Genomic DNA, 20,594 nt, shown 5'->3' with positions numbered 1-20,594 from the left:
AGTGACCTCTCCAAATACATATTTTTCCTTGGGCTGAATTTCCCTGTATGCATGAGACCTAACCAAAGACTGGGGAACGCCAGAGCTTCCTATTACCAGCTCCTCTGACACCCCACATAAGCGGTCAGCTATCTTTCATGAGATTTAATGACACCCCTGGCACAGCGACCCAAGAGTTCAGGAAGGAGCAGGTTCCTTAACCCCAGAGCCCAAAATATCTGACCCACTGATCACTAGCTGATATACAGGCAGGGGGTGGGTGTTGAGGGAGCCTAGCTCATAGCTAGACTGTTCCAGGTTCAAATTCACAGAGGTGACACTCCAGTGGCACACTTGGAAAAACGTACTTCCCCCAAACTGCTGCAGAACTGTTTTGCATGCTAGGTGTAAACCCTCAGTCCTTCTAAGTCGCTGTGAATAAGCGGGCACGCCACAGAAAAACAGATGTAACAACTTGGAAACAACAAGAATGCCATGTACGGGTTGAGCTCATGGCCTCTGTAGCCAAGAGAGCCGCACTGCGTTGCTCTCGAGCCAGACAGAGCACGTCTATTCTGACTTTACAACATGCAAACCGAGATGAGAGGAAACAGACGGACATTGCCAGGTCATACTGTCCTTTGGGTTTAGTCAGCTCGGGCATGCTGTGGGTGGCACCGCGTAGCAGCGTGCTCTACAGACTCTCATGCACTGTTTGTCTGGACATAGCGTCTCTCTCTCTCTCTCTCTCTCTCTCTGTTGGGTCAGAATAAACACTGTAATTTATGCCTTTCAGAGAGACAGGTGAACTGTGTAGAGCTAGTAGAGCCAGGCCTGGTTGCATAACAATAAAGTCTATACGACAAAACGTTGCGTTACAGCCGAGTGCCCTAACACATTTTCTGTGTAAGCGTGTTTAAGTGTACGGCTGCGTGTGACCTTGTAGACGTTCCCTCACAGCAGTAAAGGCACGCATGTGTACGACAGACCACCCCAGCGAGAGCAGGGCTGTTTGTAAACATAGGTATCGAGCGGTGTGAGTGCGGCTGAAACAACGCAGAATGTGCTGCCCTCTACTGACTATGGAATTGAAAGACCGTTCTGACTGGGATCCATGAAAACTGTGACAAACAATATCAACGCATACTGTCAACTTAAAAAAGGGTGTTGACAAATCTGCTGCGTTACGGCTTTTTCAGTATGTGCTTGGTACATCCAATTGTGCCCTTTCCCTTGGCATTCACTGAAACGGTTGACCTTGTCCAAAGAAGGGCCCCTCTCAACTGAATGTGAGAAAAAACAATTCGCAAAACTTAAAATCCTTGGACACTTGCTTTCCCACCCTCACGCGTATAGTTATGCACATCCTGGTTACATAGCTTGGTTTCTCGTTCATCTGCAGTATTCTAACATCAAGACTTTGGTAGCATCCCTTCATGTGTCCAATAATTGCTCGTTATTTTCGCTTAATGGTGGCTGTGAATGACCTTCCATAAGAAGGAAAATGAGACAATCAACGAGTTCGCATAATGTTATTTTATGTTGTCTTTCGTTGCTTTGCCAGCCGAACTGCTTTTATCTGAACAAAGCTTCTGATGCACTGTAGCTTACCAGGAAATTTCAAAACTGTACTTGTAAGTATTCCAAATCTCTCTTAAATTTGTTGTCAGCCGTCACGAAACGGGGTGACATATCCCGCATGTTTATCAAAACATAAGGAAATTCTAGGTCCAGTCAGGACGGACGGAATGAGACGGAAAGTAATTTCAATATGACGAATTTACCGATATTTTGTACTTTCACCCGCTACATCGAGAAACAATTTTCTCCCTTTGAAAAAGATTACGTGCGATATGTCCTTATCGGCGATCCGTAGGGGCTATCGTCAACAACGTAGAAACTGCCTGTTGATTGGCGGATGATGTCACTGGGCGTGTCTCAACACAGTGCACAGTCGCTTCCTGAAGTAAGGCAGATCCTGCAAAATAACGATGGTAAGACTGAAGCATTATGAAAAGACTTTGGTATCTAGCCCAGATAGTCTGTTGTGTTAAAGGTGTTTGACGTACTTTGCATGATTGGAACGAGATTCCAGGGAGGCGCGATGATTCGTTAAATAAGACACAACTCTGGTCTCTTTCATAGCTAGCAAGCTAACCAGCTAGCGGACTGTGTGAATCACTGAATGATCACATGACAGAAGAAAAAAAGGTGGAAAACCTTAATAAGTATCTGGCTAACACGGAGTAGTGCTTTAACAATCCGATACCATTTACAATTTGATTTTCTCTGAGTTTGCTATTCACAGGTTTTACTTTATACATAAGTGGCATAGCCTTGTACACAGTAGGTAGAGCTAGGTGACTAGCTAGGTTAGGTAGTCTAGCTAGGCTAAACACATTTGGCTTGCTGTGTAGGTGGCTGGGTTTGTGCGATTAGCCGCCGTAATGCTGTTGTTTTATGCTTCACAGACCATGTCAGATTAGGCTGGATGTTTCATAAAGTATTGTGTTTTTGTTAGCCGATAAATAGTTGGGATAAACATGGAGACTGTTAGCTATACTAATGTCCACTCAGTTGAAGCGGAAATTGTTGATCGTTATCAACTGAATTTGGAGTTCACTGGATGCTGTAACACATTCAATATGGCTAAAAAAGTTAACAACTTAGTGTCCCTGTTTGAAACTGTAATGTCTGAACATGTTATTTTTGGATATTCACTCTGTTTGCTCGCTATGTCCAACTGCTATCATTGTGAAGGTTGGAGACAGAGACTACTTGAAATAGAGGAAGGAAAATGTAAATGGTCAGGTTAAACCGGAATTGGTTAGGTGGAATTAAATTCGACCAGAGGGGGAGAATGCATAAATACAGTTATTAAATCGATCAGGATCATTAAAATCTTGTGCAGTGATGCAGTCTGAGAAGCAATAGTCAAAGCTTGCTTACTCACTCATCATTTATGAATACTAACCACTAACGAAATAGTTATTCACAGTCACCTAACACCTCTGATTTGTGTTTGGTTGTTACATTTATTAATTTATTCACTTTTAATTTCTAATTTATTTTTTCTTTCTTTGTCTCACTTGTCTATGTGTTTTTATTTATTTTGTCAAACCCTGATCATGCTTCGTGTCGTTCTCCCCCTCCACCTCGCACTCCTTCCCCCCCACCCCCCGTCTCCAATCAACCTCTGCCTTGCATTCAGGCTGGTCACAGAGTAAGTGCTACTCTTTGTGTTGAACCCTTGTCTCACGGCCACTGCTTGGGGAGATGCTTGTCTTGCAGACTAATGGGATGGCTGTCATGGTAACACTATTCTGTCTGGGCTGCTGGGCTGAATGTAGATGCCTACATATGTTTGGATGGACACTCTTTTAGATCCCACAAGGGTTGGTAAAAAAAACAAACCTCTGCTTTTCTGTGGTGTCCCTTAAACATGCAACATACACTTCCCTAGAAATCCCCTCAACAGACATTCAGGTAAAGTCAGCATATGATCTCTAATCAATGAGTGAGGTGAATGCATAATTTCACTCTGTGTGTGGTTTGTGGAACAAACTTAGCATGTTGTTGAAGATACTACTAATCTGGTTAATTGTATAAGAACTTAACAGATTTGCAGAGCAGATTTTGCATCTTGTGATGCATGAATACAATGCCAAGTCTCTAGTGTAGGTGTGTACTTAGAGTAGATGCTAAACAACATATCTCAAAATAAACATTCATAATGAGATTATGTGAAAAATTGGTCATAGAGACCAAAGCCCTCTGAGGTCAGCATGGTTGCTGTTGGGAAGTACTCACTACACTAATAATGGTGACCTAATGCACAGGTGTGTAACTCCAGGTCTTGTGTGCCTCAGAGACCTTGCCCATCTCCTGAACTGTACCTTAACATTTACCCATTACCTTTACTTTTACAGTGCACAAAGTCTTTGACTTTGGAGTATTACCCTTTGTGAAAAGCCAATAGAATGGATCCTGTATGCTTGCGGGTAAAACTACAGGCCTCTAAGCCAGACTGCTAGAGGTTTTTATGCCTCTGTATAAATATATTAAGTATATATTTGCTTGGTGGATTTGTTTATATTTTAGATGGTGTTAGGTGTTTAGTGGCTTAGACCTGCATGTAATGGGCCGGGGAACTGTGCTGGACTGCAGCCTGCCTGGAACTCTATGTCTCTCTCTCCTGCTTTCTATTCGTCTCTCTTTCTGTCAAATTAAACTTCAAATTCAATTGGTGCTTTATTAACAATAAAGATGTAAGGAAGAGGGCTTGTAACCCAGAGGTTTCTGGTTCAGCTCCCTGCTGGGTCACTCTCTTGGGCAAAGTACCAGAACCAGTAACCAGAATTGCCTAAGTAAACAGTTATCTGTACAAATGGATAACATGTCAAAATTGTAAGTTGTGTAAGTCACTCTGGTTAGGAGTGTCTGCTAAACAATTGTAATGTGATGTAGCTGGCTTTCTTTCCTCAAGGCTGTAGTTCAGCACACAGGTGAGATTTGAGCACTCTAGACCTGGAGGCTACAAGTTCTGTCCTTCCTCAGGGGGCTCATTAGTGTTTTGTTAGAGAAAAGGGGCACATGGGGTTGTTCTCTGAAAAATAACAAGACTTTACATTGTTGCCATGATACATATACATGGAGTTTGAAGTTGGTATCTCCAGGATATTAAAGAGGAAAGTATAGAACTTGTATGTCAAGTATCACATCCAGGGAAGGAAATCACCATGTTATTGTATGTAAGCAATGCACTTTCCCAGGGGTCACCTCACACAGCCATTTAAGAACAGAAGCAAGGGTTCATGTGGCGTGCAGGTGCTGTTCACTTCAGCGGGAAGCCCCTGTTGTGATCAGGCTTTCTTTAACATGTCTCTTCTTACTGTCCTGCTTCACCCTACTTTACCTCCAAGCTGGTCCTAGTGCTCGGAGACCTCCACATCCCCCACCGGTGTAACACCCTGCCGGCAAAGTTTAAGAAGCTGCTGGTGCCAGGAAAAATTCAGCACATCCTGTGCACAGGAAACCTGTGCACCAAAGAGAGCTATGACTACCTGAAGACCCTGGCAGGAGACGTGCACATTGTCAGGGGAGACTTTGACGAGGTCTGTGTGTCCCTGCTTCGCCATTCAACCCCCCCCCCCTTTTTTATTTCACATGCTGTTTAATTTGATGGGAATTGTTTTCACAGGCTCACATAGCAAAGGAACACAATGTGCGTACTGGCACCCAGTCCATAAATATCGTCTGCATTCAGTCATATTTGTGAAATGGGGACAGACATTGACTGTCCTTTTGAAGAATATTCCTCAGTCTTCCCCTTTCTCTCCTGCTTCCCTTGCTTCTCCTTAAATTCAAAACCAAAATCAAATCTGCTTTATTGGCACCACCATAAAAATATAGTATTGCCAAAGCCATGGATTAGAAATAACATCAGTTGTCATTAAATGATAATATAATAAAGAATGAGAAGCAATCCTGCAGTTTCTCTCTGTGAAGAGAATGTCTTGTGGAGTGTCTCTGTCATCTCTTCCTCCCCACCTTTCTCTCCTTGTCTGCTCCTTTTTTCTCCTTTATCCTGTCTCTCCTCCTCTCTCTACATTCTCCGGTACCTTCAGTACCTGTTCAACTCCTGTTTTCTGTTTCTGACAACTGTGAACAGAACCTGAACTACCCGGAGCAGAAGGTAGTGACAGTGGGCCAGTTCAAGATTGGACTGATCCACGGGCACCAGGTGATCCCCTGGGGCGACATGGCAAGCCTGGCCCTGCTGCAGAGACAGCTGGATGTCGACATCCTCATCTCTGGACACACGCACAAGTTTGAAGCCTTTGAGAACGAGAACAAGTTCTACATCAACCCAGGTTCCGCCACGGGGGCCTACAGTGCACTCGAGAGGTACAGAGAGACTGCCGTGTGCTGTGCTGTGTGTGAATTTGTGAATGGCGGGGAAGGGCAAGTGGTAGGTAGCGTTTAGTGACTGTATTACTCATGGCTATGTGTGGCTAGTTACAATGATGTCCAGTTCAGACACATCTTGGGGGTTGAATCTCATGAATTCATGAATTAAATTCATGAATAGTGTGGAGGCTGACAGGTAGGTGACACCCATTCTGTTCCTACACCCTAACCACCTATCGAGGGGAGCTACCACGCTGGTGATTCATATGAACCAATCAGAAGACTTGGATTGCCACTGCAGAATGCTGGTTCAAATAGTGTTGACTCCTGTCACAATAAGGATTTTTATCAAGGATTTCCAAGGAGGCTTGTAGAAACAGTAAGGGGGCTTTAAGACAGTTCTGGCAATTTGAATAAAAAGTACCAATATGTATTTTCTTTGTTCTGTTTCCCCAGCAACATCATCCCATCCTTTGTGTTAATGGATATCCAGGCATCCACGGTCGTCACATATGTTTACCAGCTCATTGGAGATGATGTCAAGGTCGAGAGGATTGAGTACAAGAAATCATAAAAGTTGTGCTGGGGTGGGGTAAAATGAGGTCCCCAGTGAAGCAAGTTGTCTCATTCCTGTCTTTCTCCCTGCAGCTCCAACATGGTCACCTGTATCATAAGTGTGTGCTAACTTAATGAAGAATATAACATAGTGTCTGAGTCAGCAGCATTTGCCTGTGTTCGATCACCATGTAAGTGTCAGGACAGGATGCAATAATGTTAAAATCATTTGCATAATTTCATTAAAGAAGAAAGACTTGGTGCCACAGTTTTTTATTTTTATTTTAGTTGTTATATATTGAGATTAATATTCATTTTCGTATAAATGCCCTATAAAAAGTATTTGGCTTCTAATGTAAAATGTAGACCATCATTCACTTTTTGTGTTATATTATCTACAATAAAATCACATCTAACTGTTTGTTTTTGAAAATCTGTTGTTTTTTTGACTATTAGGTTTGAACTACTTATGTAACAGAAATTGTTATATTTGGAATATTTAATACAATTCCTTGATTTCTTATTTCATTGTAGTAGAATTATAAATTAGATTGTAGGTGTTGTGAAAACTGAAAATCATACTAAGATGCACTCTGCTCAAAATACAATTTCAGCGCTGATTTCACATGGAACAGTTGGTGATTGTATGAAAAATTCATTCCATTGTTCCAGAATAACCATATTAAAAAGGCAATAGTTATATTTTCATTTTTTCATGTTTTCAAGACTTCTTTTTCTTTAATGGAAAGTGAGTTGATGTTTTCACACAGAAAATCCTCCCCGGTTTTCGTCTGTCTTTTGGTGAGGTTGGCCCGCCGTTTTCTTCCTGAAAAATGAGATTTCAGATAAAAAAACATGGTGTGCTGACACTACTGAAAGAAAGCAGGCATTGTAACAGTCATATATTCTCCAGGAAAACCATGTCTTTCACATGAATTTTGTCATTAAAAGTGCTGTTAACTGTCATCTCTGTTTTGTAAAGAAATATGTTCAAATTGAACCTTGCCTCTGACAGATCTGCTTTGTGCCGTTGAAACATTTGTCCTCCGTTTTCTGGATTTCCTTTCATTTGAGGCTGAAGTGCTCGATGCTTTGCTGCAAAACAGGTTTCTGGACACTGAGCACGCAGCCACTTCAAGATAATATTTGAAGGAAAAACAGCTGAATAACAAGCATATGGATGATGATATGTTTCAATCTAATTCATTCCCTTATCTGGTCTCCTCTTACCTGGTCTGTTTATTACTAATTTTGGGCAGGATGATCTTCCCAGAATGCACTGCACCTAAGCTCCCATCTGCACTGTGCTTTGAGTCTGTCGATCTGCCCGAATCCATCCTTTGCTTCCCTGTGAGATGCAGATTCACATCTTCATTCCTGATTTCACTTAAGGGGTGGTGACCTAAATGAAAAAGCAGAATACAGACTCTTCACAATGGTAAAGATGGCAAACAGGAATATTAAACAATTACCAGTGTTATGAGCAGCAGCATAGCCTCCCCCTGTCCTTTCCCCTGTTTGTTATCTTGTGTTTGGCTGAGCATGCAGATGACTAAATTTCACACCTGTGTCAATGCACCTGTGCAGCACATTCAGGTAGTACTGCTGCATCACTCTTCGGATGTGTTCTGTGCTGTAGACTTTGGCAATGCTGTACAGGTAGCGTTTCTGTCCAGGTGTAAGCGCTGGGTGCTGGAATGCATACAGAATCATTAATATTTATATAAACATAAGAAAACCTAGCACTTTTACTGAGCTGCTGTAGCCAGATAACATTTATGCAAAGCATATTTTTGTCAAGGTCAGAAGTTTGGAGTGCACACACTACTCACTTTACTCTTTCTTGTATAGCAATAGTCTTATAGGATGTAGCTATAAGTGGAACATGGCATGCTGATAATTCATTAACACAGATCTTACAGCTTCATAGACTATAATTTCTCATAGTCCTACTCTGAAAGGAAAAGGTTTTTTTCACATATATGATAAATCCAGTGTGTAATGTTTTGTAAGATGCTTGTTTTGAGGAGATATGCACAAATATTCCAAATCAGAATTAGAGATATGGTTGACATTACACAGAATGACCCATTAAGTTCCCTTCATGCAAACACAAAGACAGTATTTTCAGGTACCTGCAGAAATGGGGCAGCTACCAAAGCTTTAGGAATGTGTATAGTCTGTATGTGCTGTCTCTCTGAGCTCTGAGGAGGAGGTAGTGTCCGTTGTGTTTTCGGGCCATTGTCTTTATAACACACACCACCAGAAGCTGCAATATCAACAACCAAAACGTCATCACAGTTTGAGAAAATTCACAACTACCTTCTTTTTTATTTCATTGGTGTACATATTTACTATTAATAAAAATCAGTACAATTCTATTGTGTGCATCTTCATCTCCTTTTAGAATGTTACTCTTGACAGAGAGGCTTGTGGCGGCCACAGCTGGATCAGGTCTCTGTCACTTTTGGGTCACGCGACGGGAGAACCGTTTCCTCCAGTTTCAGCCTCCGGTTTCCCCATTCGGGTGTAGCATTTCTAACGACGGCACGCAACTATCTCTGCGCGGAAAATCTGCTTCAGGTTGCAAAAGGGGCTCCAGTAGACTGTGTCTCGCGCTTTTCTGGGTCAAACACACGCACACACACACACACACAATTATAATGTAACTAACCCGTGTACTTGCTTGGCGGTGGGTGGTAAGATCTCGTAGATCTGGAACACAAACGCATGAAAGAACAGTAACACAACTAGGCCTGCCTTCATGGAACAGCAATATACTTGTATTGTGTAACCGAATAATAGAATCGGATAATTAGGATGATAATAATAATTGCCTCTACCCCTGCACGTTTGGTCATAATGGGGTATCCAATTTCATCTGCTCATATTTTGTTTTATAATCACTTTTTAAAATTATTTTGGTAGAATAGATATTTTTATTTAAACAAGGCTAATCATTTCGATGCTGTTTAATTCAACCCTAAACAAAAGATGCAGAATACGTGTTTAAACTGCCTCTTTCCATGCGTCGCTTACGCAAAATTTTGTTATGAGGAAAGGCTAAAATAAACCTATCCATACCATTTAATTGAAATTTCCACGAGAAGATACTTGACAAATGTATATCTAAAAATACACATTTTGGTTAAACCTAAGCCTACACTTTATTTCTAAGTATTTCAAGTTTATTTAAAATGTTTCAGGCTGGATCGTTTCATGCCTTTGTCAATCTCTGGAAAACGCCTGATGGAAAAAGGCAGTTTAAACACATCTGTTGTTTAGGGTTGAATTAAACAGCATCGAAATGATTACCAATAGCCTCGTTTAAATAAAAAATAGCAAAATAATCAGGTACACAAATAACACTGATCCTCTCCAATGTTCAATGCACGATCTCTCTGTTAACCCAAAACTTAACCCCACTTTAGTCTCAACAGCATTTTCTCTAAAACGTTAAATAATCTGCTTCATAATTTGGCAATTCTATCTTGAAAACAGGCAGGTGTGACATTCATTTCCTGGATGTAAATTTAATAGAAAATCGAACATACGACACGTATAAAAAAAAAGCTGAATTTGGGGCATGCTAAAAACTACATTTTCATAGATAGTTTACATGTCAGGACATACTTCCCCAAACCCATTTCGCCTTCCAGCCATATCGGGACAATCACGGCAAATGTTATTTACGCAGTGATAAGCAGGTTACACTTACCGTGCGGCCAAGAAGTGATGGCTGTCGTTTTGTGTGAAACGCTCACCGTTACTGCTTTTTTCAACGTGCGCCATGTGCTTTCGCATGTCTTCTTGTATCAAAACTGACAGCTTGGAGCTACATTTCACTCCTACACCGGTCTCCCTGAAGGAAGCATTAACGCTAACGCCGTGACACCTTGCACGGCTGCGTATTAATGTAGGCCATGTTACCATGGTAAAATGTTGTGGGAGTGTTCCCAACGCCTTCCTCCCCTTCCTCCGTGTTAACCGTGTTGTGGTGAGCATGTGATTGACTGTAACAAAGTAAAACAACGTCCTGACTTGCTGGCTTCTTAGTTCGCTATTTCCATCTGACAGGGTTCGCGTTGCATGGCTACATTTAAATGCTTAGCAGACGCTCTTATCCAGGGCGGCTTATATAGATTCTAATGTTAGTGTATTAAATACTACGAATATAGCTATATGAATTTGTGTGAAAGCATATTAGTTATAAGAGATTTACATAGCCTTTAGAGACATACAATTTATGTTTATCTATCTAACTAGCTTGCTACACATTCTGAAGACAGACGCGTGTCATCACCGTTCCGTTTGCTATCAGTCTACACTGAGGGCTTTTACGATCACTGTTCTGCCGAACTGCTGTTTTCAACAGCAAAGCTGCAGTAGTCAGCACATGACACAGACAGCAAGTTAGCAGTTCATTATAGGGGTAGAGTAATTGCCTACGTGCCCTTAAACTTCTTCAAGCCTAGATGGCCACAGAACTTGCAATAAACATACTTACCCATCTTAATTAGCTGTCTAGCTGGTTGACTACCAACCAACCAGTCGGACTACATATCTAAAGATAATTTTTGGAGAGCAAGGAGTCATGAATGTAATATGTATTGATGGACCGTGATGTGGGATAATGCAGTAAGTAAGTTATAAAAATGGATGAAACAGACAGACAACTGCCTCAGGGCACGCTCTCCACTGAACTCAGTATTCTTCTTTTACAGGTCATTATTGGAACCGTTACGAGGAGCGCCGACTACAGGTAAGGAGTATTATCCACATCTTAATTTACCATATCACACAATGAATACGTGCTGACGCAACATCAGCACAGAGCACCGTATTAGCCAGACAGTAGCATAATATATTGTCAGGTAATTCACAAAGTTAAACATTATAAGTCGAGCTCTCGAACTGTCTAACTAGCTAGATCAGCTAGGATGTTTCGGGCGTGGTTGTAGTATTTCTCTTCAATAGTCTAGGCGGAGCTAGAGCTAGCGGAGCTAACCAGAACAAAGACATGACAAATGCAAATCACCTTGAGCGCCTCCACCTTTATTACCTGTCAAACCCCTCAAACCTCTGCCTTCACTATAGCTCTTTGTAGCAAGCTACATGTTATTTTAACACCAAAGAAACTCAGGCCTAAGATTATCATCACACCAAAACAATTTTACGTTAACAATATGAAATCTCAACCCTGAAAATAACAAAAAAAAAAAAAAAAAAAAGGGAAAATGAAGACCTGATGGCTATACCACTGTAAACAAACCCACTTTGCATTGTGGCGTTCACATCATTTTGTTGGACAGTGTCAGTTGACGGTTGATCTGTACACACGTTGACCTCACATGCCGTTGAGAACAACAGCTACGTCGTCTGTGACATCACAGTAGACCTCCTATGCTATAAATACAGACAAATTACTATCAATGAATAAAGGAATACACTACAAGAAACACTACAGCAAACTTTCAGTAGAGAGAATTTTCATGCCAACATGGATGTTACAGCTAAATTCAATACGGATATTCAAGCCAAAATCCAACAGGTGTGCATTTCCCAGGTAAACCTATTTAATTTATACAAGATTTAACGTAACAGGCCATCGAATTTTACCTTTGCATTTTCTTTTAAAATGTACCGTATAGTTTATTTTTAGATCAGTCAACATCTTGGTACTTACAGTTCTTACTAGTAAACCTACTAATAATGCCATATTAGTTCATGGTGGTTAAAGCCTTCACCAGTGTGGGAAAAGGTTTTAACACCTGGTTTACTCGAAGAGAAAGTTTGTACTGTTGTATAAAAATGCTGGTGAATGAAACTGCTTTGTCTATAAGCTGTTTTGTTCTCTTGTTTTTCTGTTTACAAAAGGATTACAGTGCCTTGAACACCTGTGTGGAATACATGTCCACTGTGGTGATGTGCTGGGGGAAGAAGCAATCCCAGGAACAAGTAAGACTCTTCCCCTTCAAAACAGCCCAGTTTATCATCCTTGAATGTCTAAACATCAAATCTAAAAATGCCCCAAAGCTGAATGAGATGGTCGGTCAGGATGAGTGTGTGCATTTTAACCCCTTACATAGCTGTTCCTTCATCATGTGTATTTGGCATAATTCTGCATGCCTGCCAAGTCTTGCCTGGCATGTGTTAATTGACTGCTGAGCTCATAGATGATTTTATTTTGCAGAAAAAAACACTGAAACACTTTCTGTCCCTCCGCGAGAAGGGGAAGGTACCCCCCTCTGTGACTGTGGAGGAGATGAAGGCCTGGATTATATCCCAAGAGAGAAATGCCTTCAATGAGAGGTACAGGATGCTACCAGCATAACCGACATTTAGTGCCAGCATGTCTTTCAGAGAGCTACGAGCCTTTGCACAACTTTTGTTCTCAAAATATGGGATAGGCTGTGTGGAAAGGAGAATTAATCATATTTAAATGCATAAAGATAAAGTATACATGTATGTATGAGCATTGGGTGAATGGGGTTTGTTCATTGGATCAAGACAGTTAAGTTTTTTCTACATACAAATACATGCACTGTGTAGATGTACTGAAAGATACTGTATAATTGGTGATCTTGGATTTCATGACTGCAGTGTGATAGGTAGTGGAAAAACGTATGAGGACAGGGGGATGGAATAATGATATTCTGTTGTTTGCATCCAGATTCAAGAGAGAAAACACAGTCAAAGATGACCTGACCTGCCTGGTAAGGAAGCACTGTGCATAGTCCTGTTTAAGTAGAGTGGTGACAATTACCTATCTTCTTTTTTGCTTATAAACTGCAGGCCACAGCTATTTTGTGTGAACCATAGACTTGAACAGTTCTGTTGGACAGAATCTTTGGAAAAACTGGAAGCCTAGATGGACTTAATGGCCTGTGGTTGTCATTAAACGTCTTACGTTGTTACCTTAGCATGTGACATGATTTTCAATTGGCACTATTGACCATGATTTAATGCCAGTCCCATACTGAATGAGTTGTCTTCTGCTGTCTGCTCAGACCTGGGAGGTGAATATGAAACTGAAGCTGCAGGACATGGAGAGGGAGGCCTTCAGAGAGCTGGGACTGCCAGATAGAAGCCTGACTCCACTGGCCAGCGAGGGCCTGCAGCTGTCACCATGGTCTGACCTGTAAGCATCTGAATTTCACAGCATTTAAAAAATGTAATTAATATATCTGTTCATTGAAAGAACAGATATTACATGATGAAACATTTTTTTCTCTCCGTAGACAATCCTCAGCAATGGGAGAAATTGCAGCTCCTGGCATTTTTGCTAAGTACCACTTCGACCCCGAATTTGTTGTACAAAGGGCCATCAGAGAGATAATGCATGAGCTGATGTTCGAGCAAGCGCCTCGTCCACCCTCCCTGTCTGAGGTGGTGGTGGATGTGGTCACTGGCCTCGTCCAAGCCATAATGTGTCACCAGGAGGACCCGAATGGTTCGTCAGCTTCCAGCAGGTGCCTGAGCACGGTGGCAGTGGGCACAGTGGTCAGCGTTCTGCACAGTTTCACTGCTCCATGGATGACTGTTGCCAAAAGCGCTGTAGCAGAAATGGAGGTGATGTACTCCCATTCGGTCAGGGTCAGCCTGGTGACCGTGATGCACAGGGAGCTGTTGGGAAGAATGGGCTCCAATGAAACTCTAAAGAAAGCCCTAAAACTGAATGACAGAGACCTGACCACTGCCATCACTGCAGCAGTGACCGCAAAAGTGGAGAAACTATGTGAACCTCTGGACCCTCTGGAACTAACCCTGGATGATCTGGAAATGGAGGATATGGATGTGGATGTGGATGTGGATGTCCTTTCTGTCCTGGAAATTCCGGAACCTGTTGTGGATAATGTGGAACCAGCTCAGGAAAGTCAGGAACCTGTTCTGGATAATGTGGAACCAGCTGTGGATGTTCTGGAAACAGGGCAACATTTTGTGAATGCTCTGGAATCTCTCCTGCATGTTCCAGACATTGTCTTGGAAGGTCTGAAACCAGTGCTGGATATTGTGGAACCATCCCTGGATGTTCTGGAAGCAGAGCAACTCTTTGTGCATGTTCCGGAATGTCTCTTGCATGGTCCAGAGACTTTCATGGATATTCTGGAACCTGTGCTGAATATTGCAGAACCAGTCAGCATTATTGAGGAACCTTTGCCAGATGTTCAGAAACCAGAGACAGATGAAGGCGATTTGGTGCATTCTCCACAATCGACTTCTGAATTAGTGGAGTCTGTCAGTGTTGATCTGCAATCTCTCCTGACGGTTCCTCAATCTGTCCAGGAAACTCTTGAACTATCGCTTCGTGTTCAAGAGTCAGTGACACCATCTGTGACTGTTCCAGAAAATTTGCTGGACATTCCACAATCTGTGTTCAAATGTGTGGACTCTGTCAAGGTTGATCTGAAATCTGCCCTAAATGTTCCTGAACATGTCCTGAATACTCTTCAAGTGACGGAAGTTCAAGAACCGGCAAAACACCCACCAGCTTTTTCAAAGCGTTGTGGGATGCAAGAAGTAAGTTCTGTCTGCAATACATTTAGCCTGTTATAACCCCGTGAAATGATCCTGACAAAGATTTAGCTCTAACATGACAAACATAAGTTTGTACAACCCTGTGCATAAGAAAGTGTGTGATTGTGGGAAATTCAGAAGTATTCTGGCAGAAGACACTGTTTGCAGCGGTGCAATTATTTTCTAAAATGAATGATAGTTAGTTTGATCTTATTTGATTCAAAACTCTTATGCTATAGTATGTTTGCTTTCAGCACATTGTGGATGAACCCTGCAAGTTCCTGTCAAACGGAAAAAAGGGAAGCAAAGAGAAGGCGGAGGACATCTCAAAGAGTGAGTTTGAAAGATACAGTAATAAGCTCAGGATGGAGAATGCTGCAGTGATCAGTGTTCATCAGTCTTCTTTTCTTTATTTGCGCTGAGCAAAGTGAAGATTAGTACTGAATTAGTGGCTACCAACATAAGTTTATCCAAAAGACATGTGGTAACAGGCTGTTCTTACCCACCTTTTTCAGATGTGAAAAAACCAAAGAGAGGGATCCGGCGCCTGTTTATCCGAATATGGAAGGCAGTGAAACGTAGCGGCCTCTGCTGTTGCTGCTGTGTCACTGCAGAGACAGATTAAACAGCTTTGTTTTCCTTTGCCCCCCCCCTGCCAAAAAAAGAAAAAAATCATCTAATAGTTTAATGCGCTCATATCACTAGCAGCTAGCTTGTACCTTGTCTGGCCAAACCTGGTCATGCAGTAGGGGTCGACCGATATGGTTTTTTTCAGGGCCAATACCAATACCGATTATTAGTAATCAAGGATACCGATAACCGATATTTGGAACCGATATACATTTGCCGTAAAAATGAAAATCTTGGCATCAAAATTTAGAATAACACAAACTCCAACACAAAACTTTGTTGAAATGACTTTAAGCATATGTTTAATTAAAAGAGAACTCTTAAACATTATCTTAAAACAAAACGTGCAGGGAGCTCCGAGCAGCATTTCTTATAAAGTTAACTGAAAATTTAAATAAATAAATAGACAAACAAAATAGCTCCCCGAAGTTTTATTAAGTAAATAAAGTAAAAATAAATAAAACTAGTAAAACTTCAATTTGTACTGAAATTTGAGTCTCAATTAGTACTAATTGTGATGTTTATTGAAACTTCGGCAATATCTGCTGCCTTCGAAACACAGCTCCGCTCGCTCATCGGAGCTGCTGCAGTCTGCAAATGTGTTCCTCTGTGCCCGTCTGTGGCACAGTAGACTTCGGTGTTGATAGGCTATTACTCGTGATGTGTAACCAATCAGATGGTGCTGTGGGTGGAACACAGCTCGAGACCACAGAGTGGTGACTACAGACAGAGAGAGGCAGCTGCATCAGAGCCAAAGTAGCGCATTTTTAAATGAATTTATTTCATCAGCAATCGGATAAAAAATTCAATTCCGATAATCAGCCAGGCCGATAATCAGTCGACCCCTATCATACAGTGCTTCTTGTGTTGTACACTGCCTCACTTGTAAGTCGCTTTAGATAAAAAATGTCTGCCAAATAAATAAAAGTGAATGTAAATGTAATTAGTCTTCACCTGGACCATCTCCCACCATTCAAGTAACTCACTGTTTCTAAATTCCCTCTGGAAAATTTCAATGGGCTTCGCACACTATCCATCTTTACTCAAGTTCACATTCATTTTAGGAGCTTGAATTTCCTGAATTAACCTGTTCGGTGTGAGGATATATTTGGACTATTGTCTGAAAATGTTAAGATTTAAGACTTGTAGGTTGTTTTGTAGTCCACTTTTTGAACGACATGTCGACATAAAATTTAGCTCGAAACAATTAAAATAAATAATATAAGTTGCAAATTGGGATCACAGTATATAATCAGAAATCGATGGTAGGCCATAAATCACTAGAAGTACTTTAAAAGTGGGTTTAAAAAAAAATGTCTATGACTAAAATGAATGGGGAATTTCACTTCCGACACCAATGTGACGTAGCCACCTCGAGCTAACCTCGAGATAAATTTTACGTAATTTATTTTTTTATCTTATATGCTAGTACAACCACGGGCTAAACCACCAGAATGCCCGGATGAGATGGTGGTATCTGATTTGTCAGGATGTTCCCCGTATTGCTCTATTGGATATGTTGTTCGAAAAGTGGATAACAAAATGAACTACAAGTCTTAAATCTTGACATTTTTGGAAAATATCGACTTCCGACACCGACATAATCGGACCACCTAGTCATAATTTTAATTTCAGATATCCAAAATGAAAAACCATTTGAATATCCAAAAATACATTTTGACTAGTAAAAATGTCATTACGGATAAGTACAACTGCAATTCTACTAGGAAAAAATTCATTTGTGGACATCTGTATAAATATTGTGGATATCCATAATTGTAATTCTTCCTATCTAGAATACAGTTTTAGATATCTGAAATTGTAATTGACGTAGAATGAACATAACTGTGACTTTAGACGCAGTGTTTTGATGTGTAATAAACACGTCCATTCTTGCCGGCTACTATCACAAGACGTTTTAGCAGGATTCTCTAGTGTGATTCAGAAACGAATGGACCGGGAAAGGGAAAGGGACAGAACATCAACTTTTTTCACTTTAGTTATGACTAGTAAAAATTGGATTGTAGATATCAGAAATGGGAGATTTTCCTAGTAAGAATTCTATTGCAGATATCCAGAATGTTCATTCTGGATGGGTAGAATGACGTTGTGGATATCTGAAATTGAAAGCCCAATACACATGAATGGCAAAAGTGATGTCATTTGTCCTAGGAAGAATGATGTTGTGGATATCTGAAATGACAATTGAGAATAGGAAGAATGTCATTGTGGATATCTGAAATGTTCATTTTGAATAGGAAGAATTCAATTACGGATATCTGCAATACATATCCAGTCTAGCTATTAAATGTTAAAATGGCCACTCACACTTTTTAAGGATTTTTAGACATCTTAAATTTAGTTTTGACTAGTACAATCATCTTGAAAGACTTGGTGCCACAGTTTTTTATTTTTATTTTAGTTGTTATATATTGAGATTAATATTCATTTTCGTATAAATGCCCTATAAAAAGTATTTGGCTTCTAATGTAAAATGTAGACCATCATTCACTTTTTGTGTTATATTATCTACAATAAAATCACATCTAACTGTTTGTTTTTGAAAATCTGTTGTTTTTTTGACTATTAGGTTTGAACTACTTATGTAACAGAAATTGTTATATTTGGAATATTTAATACAATTCCTTGATTTCCTATTTCATTGTAGTAGAATTATAAATTAGATTGTAGGTGTTGTGAAAACTGAAAATCATACTAAGATGCACTCTGCTCAAAATACAATTTCAGCGCTGATTTCACATGGAACAGTTGGTGATTGTATGAAAAATTAATTCCATTGTTCCAGAATAACCATATTAAAAAGGCAATAGTTATATTTTCATTTTTTCATGTTTTCAAGACTTCTTTTTCCTTAATGGAAAGTGAGTTGATGTTTTCACACAGAAAATCCTCCCCGGTTTTTGTCTGTCTTTTGGTGAGGTTGGCCCGCCGTTTTCTTCCTGAAAAATGAGATTTCAGATAAAAAAACATGGTGTGCTGACACTACTGAAAGAAAGCAGGCATTGTAACAGTCATATATTCTCCAGGAAAACCATGTCTTTCACATGAATTTTGTCATTAAAAGTGCTGTTAACGGTCATCTCTGTTTTGTAAAGAAATATGTTCAAATTGAACCTTGCCTCTGACAGATCTGCTTTGTGCCATTGAAACATTTGTCCTCCGTTTTCTGGATTTCCTTTCATTTGAGGCTGAAGTACTCGATGCTTTGCTGCAAAACAGGTTTCTGGACACTGAGCATGCAGCCACTTCAAGATAATATTTGAAGGAAAAACAGCTGAATAACAAGCATATGGATGATGATATGTTTAAAATATGCTTATATGCAAATATGCTAAATATGATAGTCTCAATAGTCCTATAGTCTCAAGTCTCCTTAATACATTTGCTTTCATTTAAATGGTCTAATTCATTCCCTTATCTGGTCTCCTCTTACCTGGTCTGTTTATTACTAATTTTGGGCAGGATGATCTTCCCAGAATGCACTGCACCTAAGCTCCCATCTGCACTGTGCTTTGAGTCTGTCGATCTGCCCGAATCCATCCTTTGCTTCCCTGTGAGATGCAGATTCACATCTTCATTCCTGATTTCACTTAAGGGGTGGTGACCTAAATGAAAAAGCAGAATACAGACTCTTCACAATGGTAAAGATGGCAAACAGGAATATTAAACAATTACCAGTGTTATGAGCAGCAGCATAGCCTCCCCCTGTCCTTTCCCCTGTTTGTTATCTTGTGTTTGGCTGAGCATGCAGATGACTAAATTTCACACCTGTGTCAATGCACCTGTGCAGCACATTCAGGTAGTGCTGCTGCATCACTCTTCGGATGTGTTCTGTGCTGTAGACTTTGGCAATGCTGTACAGGTAGCGTTTCTGTCCAGGTGTAAGCGCTGGGTGCTGGAATGCATACAGAATCATTAATATTTATATAAACATAAGAAAACCTAGCACTTTTACTGAGCTGCTGTAGCCAGATAACATTTATGCAAAGCATATTTTTGTCAAGGTCAGAAGTTTGGAGTGCACACACTACTCACTTTACTCTTTCTTGTATAGCAATAGTCTTATAGGATGTAGCTATAAGTGGAACATGGCATGCTGATAATTCATTAACACAGATCTTACAGCTTCATAGACTATAATTTCTCATAGTCCTACTCTGAAAGGAAAAGGTTTTTTTTTTCACATATATGATAAATCCAGTGTGTAATGTTTTGTAAAATGCTTGTTTTGAGGAGATATGCACAAATATTCCAAATTAGAATTAGAGATATGGTTGACATTACACAGAATGACCCATTAAGTTCCCTTCATGCAAACACAAAGACAGTATTTTCAGGTACCTGCAGAAATGGGGCAGCTACCAAAGCTTTAGGAATGTGTATAGTCTGTATGTGCTGTCTCTCTGAGCTCTGAGGAGGAGGTAGTGTCCGTTGTGTTTTCGGGCCATTGTCTTTATAACACACACCACCAGAAGCTGCAATATCAACAACCAAAACGTCATCACAGTTTGAGAAAATTCACAACTACCTTCTTTTTTATTTCATTGGTGTACATATTTACTATTAATAAAAATCAGTACAATTCTATTGTGTGCATCTTCATCTCCTTTTAGAATGTTACTCTTGACAGAGAGGCTTGTGGCGGCCACAGCTGGATCAGGTCTCTGTCACTTTTGGGTCACGCGACGGGAGAACCGTTTCCTCCAGTTTCAGCCTCCGGTTTCCCCATTCGGGTGTAGCATTTCTAACGACGGCACGCAACTATCTCTGCGCGGAAAATCTGCTTCAGGTTGCAAAAGGGGCTCCAGTAGACTGTGTCTCGCGCTTTTCTGGGTCAAACACACGCACACACACACACACAATTATAATGTAACTAACCCGTGTACTTGCTTGGCGGTGGGTGGTAAGATCTCGTAGATCTGGAACACAAACGCATGAAAGAACAGTAACACAACTAGGCCTGCCTTCATGGAACAGCAATA

The 20,594-nt window shown here is 40.6% G+C and overlaps 2 protein-coding genes and 2 long non-coding RNA genes across 5 annotated transcripts; 1 reads left to right on the top strand and 3 right to left on the bottom strand.

Annotated features, from left to right (window-relative positions):
* The first annotated feature begins 1,903 nt into the window (after positions 1-1,903).
* On the top strand, positions 1,904-6,861 carry vps29 (VPS29 retromer complex component). 2 transcript variants are annotated; one of them, XM_036529094.1, is made up of 5 exons: positions 1,912-1,973; positions 3,191-3,202; positions 4,902-5,093; positions 5,651-5,886; positions 6,346-6,861. In XM_036529094.1, the coding sequence occupies exons 1-5, from the start codon at positions 1,971-1,973 to the stop codon at positions 6,461-6,463; spliced, it is 561 nt and encodes a 186-aa protein (XP_036384987.1). In that variant the 5' UTR covers positions 1,912-1,970; the 3' UTR covers positions 6,464-6,861. The 2 variants fall into 2 exon arrangements, with proteins under 2 accessions (XP_036384988.1, XP_036384987.1); XM_036529095.1 differs by lacking the exon at positions 3,191-3,202 and having other exon boundaries at positions 1,904-1,973.
* A 590-nt stretch (positions 6,862-7,451) lies between these two features.
* Positions 7,452-8,070, bottom strand: LOC118777343. Its single transcript, XR_005004956.1, has 3 exons — positions 8,010-8,070; positions 7,675-7,846; positions 7,452-7,539 (listed from the first exon to the last, which is right to left on the bottom strand). It is a non-coding gene; the product is annotated as an uncharacterized LOC118777343 (long non-coding RNA).
* LOC118777342 lies at positions 8,063-10,353 on the bottom strand. Its single transcript, XR_005004955.1, has 4 exons — positions 10,163-10,353; positions 9,119-9,159; positions 8,580-8,713; positions 8,063-8,136 (listed from the first exon to the last, which is right to left on the bottom strand). It is a non-coding gene; the product is annotated as an uncharacterized LOC118777342 (long non-coding RNA).
* Positions 10,354-18,681: 8,328 nt separating this feature from the next.
* Positions 18,682-20,594, bottom strand: LOC118777696. Its single transcript, XM_036528806.1, has 5 exons — positions 20,491-20,594; positions 19,954-20,087; positions 19,381-19,507; positions 19,046-19,217; positions 18,682-18,820 (listed from the first exon to the last, which is right to left on the bottom strand). Exons 1-5 carry the CDS (start codon positions 20,546-20,548, stop codon positions 18,682-18,684), a joined length of 630 nt encoding a protein of 209 aa, XP_036384699.1. The 5' UTR covers positions 20,549-20,594.

This window comes from Megalops cyprinoides, chromosome 5 (assembly GCF_013368585.1).
Source record: "Megalops cyprinoides isolate fMegCyp1 chromosome 5, fMegCyp1.pri, whole genome shotgun sequence".
Classification (NCBI taxonomy): Eukaryota; Metazoa; Chordata; class Actinopteri; order Elopiformes; family Megalopidae; genus Megalops; species Megalops cyprinoides.
The sequence above is the reverse complement of the archived record's forward strand: the minus strand, read 5'-3'. Positions and strand labels throughout refer to the sequence as shown.